The following is a 13171-nucleotide window of genomic DNA, read 5'->3' as shown; positions in this document are numbered from 1 at the left end:
ATAAAATACAAGTGCTAAAAAATAAAGTTTTTATTGACTGTCCCAAAAAAATTACAATAACAGTGCTATTTAATTATATTTTTGATTGAATGTTTCACAATAAAATAAAAATTATATATAAATACATTTTGATTGAATGTTCTACAACAATATAAACAAAAGGGCTATGTAAATAGAGTTTTGATGGAATGTTCCACAATAACAATAAAGGATTGCTGGATGCAATTTAAAAAAAATCTAGCAATCTGAGGACTATTACAACATTAAATGTGATTAGTAATAATTTCAATAGAAAAATTATTATAACAATATCAATCTAATTAGTTTAGGATTATTCAGGTTATTGCTTTGTCCCTATCATGCATTCATAGGCTACAAAATCCCCAAAGTCATTTTTAAGAGATAAAAAGTTGAAATATTGAGATAAAAAGTCAAAATTAGAAGATAAAGTCGAAATTACGACATAAAAGTTGAAAATTAGATAAGGATGTCAAAATTATAAAATATAAAGTCGTAATTATGAGATAATAAGTCATAATGAGAAAAAAAAGTCAAAGTTATGTGAAAAAAGTCATGAATATGAAGTAAAAAGTCATATTTATGAGATAAAAAAGTGGAAATTATGAGATAAGAATGCAGAAATTATGACAAGTCAGAAAGATTTATTTGTTTTTCATACACACCCAAAATCACATCTTGCACAAGTGAATGCCCTGGATTGGGATCAGGGGTAAATAAAGAATTAATCTTAAAGTTAATTATTCTATTTCCAATTAAATAAGTAAAAAGCACAATGTAAAAAGACACCACATTGTCCAAATATTTGTACATTCACTTATTCCACATTTTCTGTTAAAACATTATTCCAAATTGGAATTAATTCATTTTAGTCCTCAAAATTCTACACACAATAGCCAATAATGACAATGTGAAAAAGTTTAGTGTTTTTGCAAATGTATTTAAAAAAAAAAAAAAAAAATCGCATGTGCATAAGTATTCACAGCTTTTGTTCAAGAGGTTGGAATCTCCAGGCAACCCACAATTTGATGACGATTACCATTCAGGAGCTACGATTCAATTAAAATGAGATTATTGATGAATCTTTAATCTATATATATATATTGAACCAGTTTTTCATTTCTTTTTGTTTCACTAAATAAGCGTTTATCACTTGCAACTTTAAAAACAATGCATTTGTAATGAGAAACAGTTCAATTAAATCCCATCACATTTATTAAATTAATGAAAATATGTACAAGACTGGAACATAAGTCCCCTAAAATAATTGACTTGGTTGTATCTCTCAACGAGGTGCCTCACTGCAGTCAGACAAATTATAGAACTGTCTGCTTTACTTCATTTACAATAAATAAATCGATTATCAATTATTTACATTTACTAATCTATTTTACAATCGCCCATGTCTGATCTGCGATGCATCTAAAAATTTATTATTCCCCCACCTCTATTATATACACATTTCTGTCACCTACAGTCAGCTTGGTAAAATGTCATTAACAGATATTATCTTGTGATATGTTAATAAGCTCTGTCCGGATAATATCTGGTAGGTCATAGCAGATTCTGCTGACATCCATCTGTGTTCTGTAAGGAAGCAGATCCTGTACTGTAAACGTATCATTCTGGCCTGTCCACACTGTGAGAGAATACCTGCAAATATAACAACCAAAGGTTTTTCATTTAAAAAAGGTACACAATAAATAGTTATTGTTACACACAAACACACACACACACATATATACATACAAACACACACGCATGCACGTGCACAACACACGCATGCACGTACACAACACACACACACACACACACACACACAGAAATATAAGAGCTGAGATAGGTTAGATAGCTGATCCAGTTTCTACCACTTGTCCCTTTCAGGGTCGCGGGGGCGCTGCTGGGGCCTATCTCAGCTGCACATATATATATATATATATATATATATATATATATATATATATATATATATATATATATATATATATATATATATATATATATATATATATATATATATATATATATATGTATATATGTATATGTATATGTATATGTATATGTATATGTATATATATATATATATATATATATATATATATATATATATATATATATATATATATATATATATATATATATATATACATATACATATACATATACATATATATATATATACACACACCACAACCATTCAAAATTATTTTGTATTTAGCCCATTTTGAATGAATCGTAATCGAATCGTGAGATGCCCAAAGATTCCTACAAGTAACGACCGAGTAAAAAAAATGTAACAGTATCAAGTGTCTTTTAGCTCACATTTAGACCAACAAAGTTGTATCGAGCTATGAAGTTGAAAAAAATAAAGAAAATAGATGTTTAAAATGTGTTCTGAATTAATTGTAATCATTTCAAATCATTCAAAATGGGCTAAATACAAAATAATTTTGAATGGTTGTGGTGTGTGTATATATAGATATATATATATATATATATATGTATATGTATATGTATATGTATATGTATATATATATGTATATGTATATATATATATGCACGATTACGATTACGATTCAGGCGCTACAATTCAATTCTGAATTAATTTTTTATGCATCTTTAATTTACATATTGTATATCTAAATTGCATTGTATATGTTTAATATTTTGTATATTATAATAAAATACAAATGTATTATGTTTTATGTTATACCTGTGCCGTCTATGTACTATCATATCTATGGCTGAAAGTGTTGCAGGCCTTACCGGATGGAAATTATTTTCACTCCTGACTAATGATATTAATCTACTTGCTCATTTCCAATTCTTATTTTTTGGTACCAACCGAAACCCTCCAGTCTTACTAGGTACCGATTCATGTAAAACCCGAGTCAGTCAAACTACCTCTACGTAATGTTGCAATTTTCAAAAACAAAGACATTGTTATTGAAACTAGACTCAAAAACTCCTTTGTCCCACACGCCATTAGACTGTACAACTCCTCTATGGTGCGGGGTGCGGGGGGTACTAGGGTGACAGGGGATGCAAAACAATAACAGTGCAATACGTTTTCATAACATGGTCACTACTGCCTACTTTGTCTTGTTATATTCCTATTTTACTGTTATATTTTTATTCCCATTGTTGCTTTTTATTTTTTATTCTTAATGTAATATTTCTCTATTTTGTTTCCATTTAAACCCCCGTTATTTACTTTTACTTTTTTTAAATTGATTTCAACTCTGTACACTGCTGCTAGAATTTTTATTTTCCTGAAGGAACTCTCCTGAAGGAATCAATAAAGTACACTCTATCCATCTATCTATCTATCTATCTATTGACTCAAAAAATGCTCTAATTTAAGTAAAGCAAGACTCCACTTTTCCAAAAAGGCCCTAAATTAATATACCTTAGCGATTTTACATGGCGATTTCAACACCTCCAAATTTGTTAATGAAAACTTAAACTAAGAGGCACTTTAAAATCAAACAGCTGGTGCTTAATATGTACATTACTTACAGAATTAACATTTTTAGGGCGCAACAAAAAAACAGACCATAAACTATACATTACTACCATCTAACGTATTGGACTTGCAACTGTAATTGCAACTTAATGTCATACTTGAGACTCAGAAATGTGATAATGAAAATAAGATTTAACAACTGGACAGCATTTATCATAATCAGCTAATTTTTTAAAGTTCCAATAAAAATTGAGATGTTATTGTCAAAAACAATTTATACTTATTAACTCACAAAAGTACAGAAATTTGGAAGCATTCTTACCAGGTATTGGTCATTTGTACTGTATTGGTTCAAATGTGAACGGTAACCATCTCTAACTGTCTTGATTACTTTACTTAACATAGGTAAATAACATTTTTTTAAATAATTAAAAAAAACGTAGGTAAACACAATTTTGGACATTTGTCCATCGATTAAGCATCTTCCACATTTTAATTGTGATGTATCGGAGAATCGATAATTTTTCCCACTCCATCAGCCGTAGTGTTTAACTTGGTTGTGGTTTAATGCTGTCTATTGATTATTACATGCTTTGTTTCGAGCTACAAGAAGACGACAGACTGCGATGAGGTGGCGACTTGTCCAGGGTGTACCCTGCCTTCCGCCCGATTGTAGCTGAGATAGGCGCCAGCGCCCCCGCCACCCCGAAAGGGAATAAGCGGTAGGAAATGGATGGATGGAAGAAGACGACAGACTGTTTTAAACGTATTTCTACAGGAGTAGTCAGTATTCAGGCAGACTTACGACTCCAGGTTTCAAAAACTTCTGTCAAGTTTGTGTTTTTTTTGTCATATCCAAATTGAACTGCATTTATGAAGTAATGTCACAATCATCATTTGATTATGGTCTTTGGTAATCACAAATGTGGGAGACACCAGTCACCTATTGGACTCTTGCAGCAACCATGTGAGCTGAGAAACGGACTTGGCAAGAAGAGCTGCACGCACTGGGAAGGTGACAAGATGTTTGAGGCCTCGACAAATGGCCTCCATCTCATGCACCATGTCCCAACTGTAACCTGAACAAAGTCCATATTTTAGTGAAGGTGTGTACACACAATATAAAGTGCTTTACAGTACTGTATATCTACAAAACCCAAATCCGGTGAAGGTGGCACGTTGTGTAAATCGTAAATAAAAACAGAACACAATGATTTACAAATCCTTTTCAACTTATATTCCATTGGATAGACTGCAAAGACAAGATATTTAATGTTCGAAATGAGAAACATATTTTTTTTTGCAAAAATTCAATAACTTAGAATTTAATGGCAGTAACACATTGCAAAAAAGTTGTCACAGGGGCATTTTTACCACTGTGTTACATGGCCTTTCCTTTTAACAACACTCAGTAAACATTTGGGAACTGAGGAGACCAATTTTTTAAGCTTTGCAGGTGAAATTATTTCCATTCTTGCTTGATGTACAGCTTAAAAGTTGTTCAACAGTCTGGGGTCTCTGTTGTGGTATTTTAGGGTCCATATTGCGCCAAACATTTTCAATGGAGAGACAGGTCTGGACTACAGGCAGGCCAGTCTTGTACCCACACTCTTTTACTATGAAGCAGTTGTAACATGTGGCTTGGCATCGTCTTGTTGAAATAAGCAGGGGCGTCCATGCTTGGATGGCAAAATATGTTGCTACAAAACCTGTATGTACCTTTCAGCATTAATGGTGACTTCACAGATGTGTAAGTTTACCCATACCTTGGGCACTAATACACCCCCATACCATTACAGATGCTGGCGTTTGAACTTTGCGCCTAGAACAATCCTGATAGTCCTTTTCCTCTTTGTTCCGGAGGACACGATGTCCACAGTTTCCAAAAACAATTTGAAATGTGGACTCCTCAGACCACAGAACACTTTTACACTTTGCATCAGTCCATCTTGGATGAGCTCGGGCCCAGAGAAGCCGGCAGCGTTTCTGGGTGTTGCATGGTAAAGTTTAACTTGCATTTAAAGAAGTAGCGACAAACTGTAGTTACTGACTACAGTGGTTTTCTGAAGTGTTCCTGAGTCCATGTGGTGATATCCTTTACACACTGATGTCGCTTTTTGATGCAATACCGCCTGAGGGATCGAAGGTCACAGGCATTCAATGTTGGTTTTCGGGCTTGCTTCTTACGTGAAGTGTTTTCTCCAAATTCTTTGAACCTTTTGATGATATTACGGACCGTAGATAGTTTAAGTCCCTAAATACCTTGCAATAGCTGGTTGAAAAATGTTGTTCTTACACTGTTAGACAATATGCTCACGCATTTGTTTACAAAGTGGTGACCCTCGCCCCATCCTTGTTTGTCAAGGACTGAGCATTTCATGGAAGCTGCTTTTATACCCAATCATGGCACCCACCTATTCCCAATTAACCTGTTCACCTGTGGGATGTTCCAAATAAGTGTTTGATGAGCATTCCTTAACTTTCTCAGCCTTTTTTGAAACTTGTGCCAGGTTTTCTGTAACATGTTGCAGGCGTCAAATTCTAAATGAGCTAATATTTGCAAAAAATAACAACGTTTTCCAGTTCGAACGTTAAGTATTTTGTCTTCGCAGTCCATTCAATTGAATATAGGTTGAAAAGGATTTGCAAATCATTGTATTCTGTTTTTATTTACGATTTACACAACGTGCCAACTTCACTGGTTGTTGGGTTTGTAACAAACATAACGAGGAGGTGATTGATAAACTATCTCTTTATTAATAAGACAAAACAACAACAACGACAAGCTGAACTGTGTCGTATGCGCTACTCTGCCATCACACGCGCACACACAAAAGTTCCTTTGATTCCTTTGATCCGAAATCACAAAAATCTCTAACTTTTTGTGTACGTGTGTGCTCTTGGAAGAGGTGCAGCTGAGCAAGAGAGAGCCTTCTCCTCCGCTGTGAAATATCGTAAATTCCCGACTACAAGCCGCTACTTTTTTCCTAAGATTTGAACCATGCAACTTATAAAACGTTGCGGCTATTTTTTGTTTGCTAATGGCCACAATGTATTGTGTTCAATAGTTTTCATTAAACCCAAGCCAAGGACTGAAAAGGCTGTTATTCTTTGTGCTATGACGCCATCTTTTGGATGAGTTTGCTCACTGCAGGTGTTGCAGTTTGAAAATGTACTTCCTGTTTTAATGCTTTGAACTGGAAGCAAAACCGTCCATCTGCTCGAAAGTATTCTGCATTCATCCCTCCAAGCAAGTTTTACAATATAACTAAAACCATTCTTACTTAATAAACTACTCCATGTGTGATGTCTGTAGAAGTGTTTTCATGCATATTTGTACGTACTAACGTAATGTAATAACACCAGCACCGTTAGCATGAGCTAATATGCAAACACGTTTACGAGTGTCTGTGTTAGAATTATAAACTTACAATGGCATTCTTTTTGTATTGTTTCCGTTTCACAAATTCCTCAGTAAATTAACCAAAACGTCACCGTGGAGTTATTGAGTCTGTTTAGCTGATTGGAGAGCTCGCTTGCGCAGCTAATGGGTCCATGACGATAACTTCTGTTTTGTTTGATCAGCGGTTTAAAAAAAAAACTAATTTCACAACATATATATTTGCGACTTACAGTCTTGTGGAAACATGTTTTTTTCTACTAAAGGTTATTAAGTGCGGCTAATATATGTAAACATGTTTTTTCGTCTAAAAGTTAGTAGGTGCTGCTTATATACGTAAGGATATTTTTTTCCCTAAACGTTAGTAGGTGCGGCTTATACAGTATATGGACGTTTTTTTCTGTGGATCGACTACTACCAGTAAAACAGTCGGAATCACCCACGTCAGCATTCCTTTCAGAAGTAAACAAATGGCACATAGGAGCATCTGTGAACAGAATGTTTATAACTCCTGTTATTTGTTGGAGGCTAAATTGCAGTGTTTTAGGAAATGGTTAAAAGGACAGTGTTGTATGTGGGGGACAGGTGGTGTCACAGACCATCTCCTCAGTTCAGGGATGGTTTTTCACCTTTGTCATAGATGGCTTCCCTCACTCTTCTTTCGTACCATCTGTCTTCCCTGTCCAGAATCTGTACATTGTAGTTCTCCCTGAGGTGCACGTAGACAGCTGAGTCTAGAGCTGAAGAGTTTGTTGTCAAAGGAGTGCTGTTTCTCCCTGAGGTGCAGGTAGACCGCTGAGTCTAGAGCTGAAGAGTTTGTTGTCAAAGGAGTGCTGTTTCTCCCTGAGGTGCAGGTAGACAGCTGAGTCTAGACCTGAAGAGTTTGTCAAAGGAGTGCTGTTTCTCCCTGAGGTGCAGGTAGACCGCTGAGTCTAGACCTGAAGAGTTTGTTGTCAAACGAGTGCTGTTTCTCCCTGAGGTGCAGGTAGACCGCTGAGTCTAGAGCTGAAGAGTTTGCCCGTCTATGCTGTGCCATGCGTCAGCTTAGTGGTTGTTTTGTTTCCCCATTATATGAATTAGTGCATTCATCATTACACTGGAAAGCATACACCAGGTTGTTTTTGTGGGTGTGGGGTGTCACTCCCTGCTATTGGAGTATAAATATTTGGGGTTTTGGCACAAGCTGCTAGACTATATCTGACCAGTCTTAGACAAGATCTTCAAGACAAGTAAGTTTCTATTTTATTATATAGTTTAAAAATACGGACCTAGTTCAGCTTTTTATAGCTGTACTTTGTGCTTGTTTGGTGAAATGGGTTTCTAACGTCACTACTGCTTGCTTTGGATTGGTGAAGCATAGTCACGTGACCGTGCCTACGAAGGAAGGCTTGGTGACAAAAGACTACATCTTTGCAAACCTTAATGATATTGATATAAATAATTGTGATAAAAATAAATGTAACAATCGGAATTAAACTCAACGTACTAAAATATACTCAAGTAAAAGTAAAGTATGTTGCATTAAAACTACTCGACAGGTACAATTTATCTAAAAAGTTACTGAAGTAAATGTAGCGATAAAATGTTAAACTAGGCCTTCCATGCTGGCCTATCACAACCAGAAATAATCAAAGATAAAAGTATTTTTTTATTTACTTTCCCTATACATCTAAAAGTTTTCATATTCTCCATCCATCCATCCATTTTCTACCGCTTATTCCTTTTCGGGGTCGCGGGGGGCGCTGGCGCCTATCTCAGCTACAATCGGGCTACAATCTTCATCTTATATTAGTTCCAGTGCTGTTGTTTTTAGTTTTAGTTGGTATCCAATCAGAATTCAGCTAGCTTATGTTGCCATGCTGTACGAAATCAGCCAGAGGCTTTCAGAATCAACAACACTGGCGTCAGTGCACTGTAACTAATCGGGGACATACAGGTGAGAGACAGTTGCGATAGCCAATCAGATCACAAGTTGTTGTCAGTAAGGCCTTGTAGATGGTCTGTGACATTGACGCATCCTGTGATTGGATACTCATCGGGACTGTTAGCGAATTAATTTGAGAACACAGAGTAGAGAGACAGTTGCGATAGCCAATCAGATCACAAGTTGTTGGCAGTAGCCTATCCAAGTAGTTTGATGTTAACGAGACTGTGATTCACTTGTCACTCCAAAGTGAGTATCCAATCACAAGTTTCAATTTAGCAGGAAGCAGGAAGTGTTGTGCCGCAGCCATACCGGATAGCAGAGAAGGAGAACAAAACGTTGATTCTGGCGATGAAATTGGGACTGGCGTCGAATAGGTCCTACCAATTGTGAGTTCAAATACTTGATTTTTTCACGTTTAATATGTATTTGGCAATTTTAATTTTGACAGTACCACAAAAGATATTTTTTAATTGCTCATGCGTTTTAATTGAAAATAACCCATTTTGTTTACTGTTGATGTTATCAATGCCCAGTTGGGCGTAAAAGTGTTCCTTTATAGTATTTCTCCAGCAATCGTCATGTGGTGACGATTGCTGGTATTTTGAGAGGTAATCTTTGAAGTCGGACATCACTGAAGGCCTAGGTGGGAAATGCACGGCCAGCCACTGCCCAGCCCTATTGCCCACAGTGCCACAGTCTGTTCAAAACTAAACAAGTAAAGTTTCTGCACCCTATTGTCACCATAAAGAGGTAAAAAAAAGCAAAAAAAAAACACCTGGATTATCAGTCCCAGCAGTCCAGCCAGTTGTCCAGCCAATGGAAAGCACAACGTTACCGGGAAGCGTTCTCACAATACTCAGGAAAGCTTGAGGTTCCAATGGTGCTTTTTCACCTCCAGGTCCTGGGAGGATATCGGCGTTGACCCACACCGGAACGCGGACCTGAGACAGCACCTCTTGCAAAATGGAGGCGGAAAGAGACACCGCCTCCAGGCTTAACGGAGAAAACTCAAGGTTAGCATCAAACGCAACCTCACCTTACTTGGGAAGAACGCAATCTGTTGTTACATATGTGTCACCTCTTGAAGTCTAGTTTCACACCCTTGTTGTGCAGCCTGACTCTTTCAAGCCATTCCTTCAGAGTGATGTCACTGTCAGTGTCAGGGGGGTGGGCCATGATTGGCTCTTTGGGGTCACAACCTCTCATTAATATGTCCGCTTCAATCATATGAGTGGGACCTAAGAGCACAAGTAATATTTGTTTTGTTACTGAAAGTGTAAAAGTCTTCACCATGCTGTTCATGTACGTATACGCTTGTCGATTAAACTATATCAATGTATATCACGATAAACATGTAATCAACATCCATATTTGCAATAAAAATGATAAAATGTTCAATATCATTTTTCTTTCCATTACGGAAGAAAGCGGAAGTTGTACAACAAGGTTGGTTCCCTTAGCCGCGCTCACCCTTTAAAGCACAGCTGTAACTTTCTGGCACTTCACCTGCAGAAAATAGGTTTCTCTATGTTTACATTTTCACGCTTTGCACTATTTTGTTACACTTTATTAAACATTCCTTACATATTCCTTATTTTTGCACTGTTATTTTAAGAGGTCATTGTAAAGTGTTCAATGTGATTTTAGATTTTTATTTACATTACTTGTTTTCCATGGACAGCACGGTGGTACAGTGATTAGTGTAAGTGCGTCACAATACGAAGGTCCTGGGTTCAATCCTGGGCACGGGATCTTTCTGTGTGGAATTTGTATGTTCTCCCCGCGTGGGTTCGTTCCGGGTACTCTGGCTTTCTCCCACCTACAATGACATGCACCTGGGGATAGGTTGATTGGCAACACTGAATGGTGCCTAGTGTGTGAATGTGAGTGTGAATGTTGTCTGTCTATCTGTGTTGGCCCTCTGATGAGATGGTCACTTGTCCAGGGTGGAACCCGCCTTCCACCCGAATGCAGCTGAGATAAGCTGCAGCCTCCCCTGCGACTCCGAAAGGGAAAAGCGGTGGAAAAATGGACAGATGAATGATTGTTTTCCATAATTGTATTGACATTTCCTTTCCTTTCAGCCTACATAGCTGAGGGCCTTATGATCAGAAGAAGGTTACATTTGAAATAAAAATATTTACATTTAATATATTTTTATCCTGTTCCTTATTTTAGACAGGTCATAAAAAATATCAATAATTATCTTTATTAAGAGCTATAAAACACTAATAGTGTGATATATTTTTCAGCCAAAGCCCTAAGACAAATTATTAATTTCATTTAATCGTGGAATGCGCATACTAACACCAAGGTCCAACATACAGTGACATAATTCCTACTAAAAATGCAACTTTTTTGTGTGCAGAGAATGAATCGATGGGCATGTGTACCTAATGTTGTGACCGGGTGACTCTATGTACTGTTTATGAACTTTATTTTTGACCGTGTTTGGATAGAAATTGGGGTGACAACTTCAACGTGAAACATCTCCTTGACAACCATATCTCCCATGATCGGTCGTCACTAACCGCAGGAAAATCAGACAGTGCCGGTACCTATTAAAATAATTAAGGTAAAAATAAGGTAAAGGACAGAGAGAACACAAAATGATTCGTCATTATTTTAATTAGCCATGTTTTAACCTTGTGCGACTGAGCAGCAGAGACGTGACGTAACTGTAAGGGCGGGGACAACTGACGTAACCAGAAAGTGTACCGTTGGCGAGCCTGTCCCAATTCATATCGCTCAAACCACTGCTGGGGACTCTGGCGAGGACGCACACTTTGTGGACCGCATAGGCTGGGTTCTTCAAAGGATGCAGACGCTGAATTGGGACACAGCTACAGCCAACGTCTCAACGTCTGCATAACCAGTTTACCTCCGGGTACCAATAGAGAAACCTTGACTTTCCTGGTTAGGTTCCGACCTCGGGGTGTTCCAGTTGAAACTTCCAAACAGGAAATTAGAAATTCCCACTTCTCAGTACAAGTGGAACGCAAACTCATTTGTCTGTATTTTACATTGATGTTTTGTTTTACATATATGTGTGTAGTTTCTCTCTCGTGATCGGAGCAGGAAATATAACGTTGTTTCAGCACGTCAGGTGCTTAATTTAGTTTATAACCCTTCTTTGCCTGTGGAGTCATGTTCAGTTTGGCTTCCAAATTCTAAGGTAAATAGAACGCAGGATATTTAGTAAAAAAATAAAAGATGACGTACCGTTAAGAGCCTTGTTCAGTCTGCTCCTGCTATTGACCGCATGACACCAAATAATCTGCGACGCATCATTTTTCTTTATTTGACTGCAATTGCGAAAATATTCGACCGCCTGTTCACACATTATCAACGTACACTCCAGTCCAATATCATGTCCAAGAAACAGGATTTAGACTGGCATGACTCATAGAGGGGTATGTAATACGAAAACAGAATAAAATTCAATAAATCATGATAATGGATGGATATAATGGATTTGTACGATTTAAATATATGCATTCTTATAAGGTGTGACTCAAGTACTTTGGGCTTTTTTGTTTTACGCAAATATTCAACAACAACAACAATTAAAAAGGAACTCGCATAGATTCCCCCTCAATTGCAGGAGAATGGTTCAGTCCTGTCCAGCTGATGACGTGGAAATCAAACACATCCTGGTTGTGTCACGTGTTATCTGTTTACAATGACGTCATGACGGAAGACATCCGCCGTAGGCCCGCCAAAGAGAAACTTAAACGAATATCGGATATTCCCTAAGGTTAAATAATTAAAATTGAAAATTAATGATGGAACATACTGTGTTATAGCGAAATTTTGGAACGAAAATTTAACATTAGGTTGACATATTTGTTATCATCTTTAACGCTCTAGAACAGGGGTCTCAAACACTCGGCCCGCGGGCCAATTGCGGCCCTCGAGACGTTATTTTTCTGGCCCCCACTTAATATGATAGTTTAATGTTAGTGCGGCCCGCAAGTTTTATATGAATGGCGCATGACAGCGTTGTGTGTGGAGCTGAAGGAATCTACCAATCAAGGTGTGGTATATGGCTCACTTGCGTGATGCAAGCAGAGAAACGTTTTGCCGCTTTTCCACTAGACTAGAAAAGCGGCAAATGAGTGAAAGCGACAGAAACGTTGCCATGGAGACGAGGCTTTTCTTACGTGCCTGGCTGCAGTCACACCGCGACACCTGTCCCTCAGTAATAACAGTCCCAGATAACCGGGACCAATTCAAACCGTTATTTGTTTTTTTTATTATTTAATTTTCATTGCCTCACTCGATGAACACTACATATATTTCTATATGACGCCGGGTAACACTCCGGGAGCCAACCGCCGTGTTGCTGTAGGGAGGAAGA

At 37.3% G+C, this 13171-nt stretch overlaps 1 protein-coding gene and 1 long non-coding RNA gene across 3 annotated transcripts; one reads left to right on the top strand and one right to left on the bottom strand.

Annotated features, from left to right (window-relative positions):
- Window positions 1-642: 642 nt before the first annotated feature.
- Window positions 643-12201, bottom strand: fam151b (family with sequence similarity 151 member B). The gene is made up of 5 exons (XM_061906194.1): window positions 12034-12201; window positions 9890-10049; window positions 9587-9804; window positions 4428-4563; window positions 643-1671 (listed from the first exon to the last, which is right to left on the bottom strand). The coding sequence occupies exons 1-5, from the start codon at window positions 12152-12154 to the stop codon at window positions 1515-1517; spliced, it is 792 nt and encodes a 263-aa protein (XP_061762178.1). The 5' UTR covers window positions 12155-12201; the 3' UTR covers window positions 643-1514.
- Window positions 2591-10209, top strand: LOC133556356 (uncharacterized). Of its 2 annotated transcripts, none has more exons than XR_009807500.1 (2): window positions 2591-4590; window positions 9710-10209. It is a non-coding gene; the product is annotated as an uncharacterized LOC133556356 (long non-coding RNA). The 2 variants fall into 2 exon arrangements; XR_009807499.1 differs by lacking the exon at window positions 2591-4590 and adding an exon at window positions 6154-9197.
- Window positions 12202-13171: the final 970 nt, after the last annotated feature.

This window comes from Nerophis ophidion, linkage group LG07 (genome assembly GCF_033978795.1).
Source record: "Nerophis ophidion isolate RoL-2023_Sa linkage group LG07, RoL_Noph_v1.0, whole genome shotgun sequence".
NCBI lineage: Eukaryota > Metazoa > Chordata > Actinopteri > Syngnathiformes > Syngnathidae > Nerophis > Nerophis ophidion.
The sequence above is the reverse complement of the archived record's forward strand: the minus strand, read 5'-3'. Positions and strand labels throughout refer to the sequence as shown.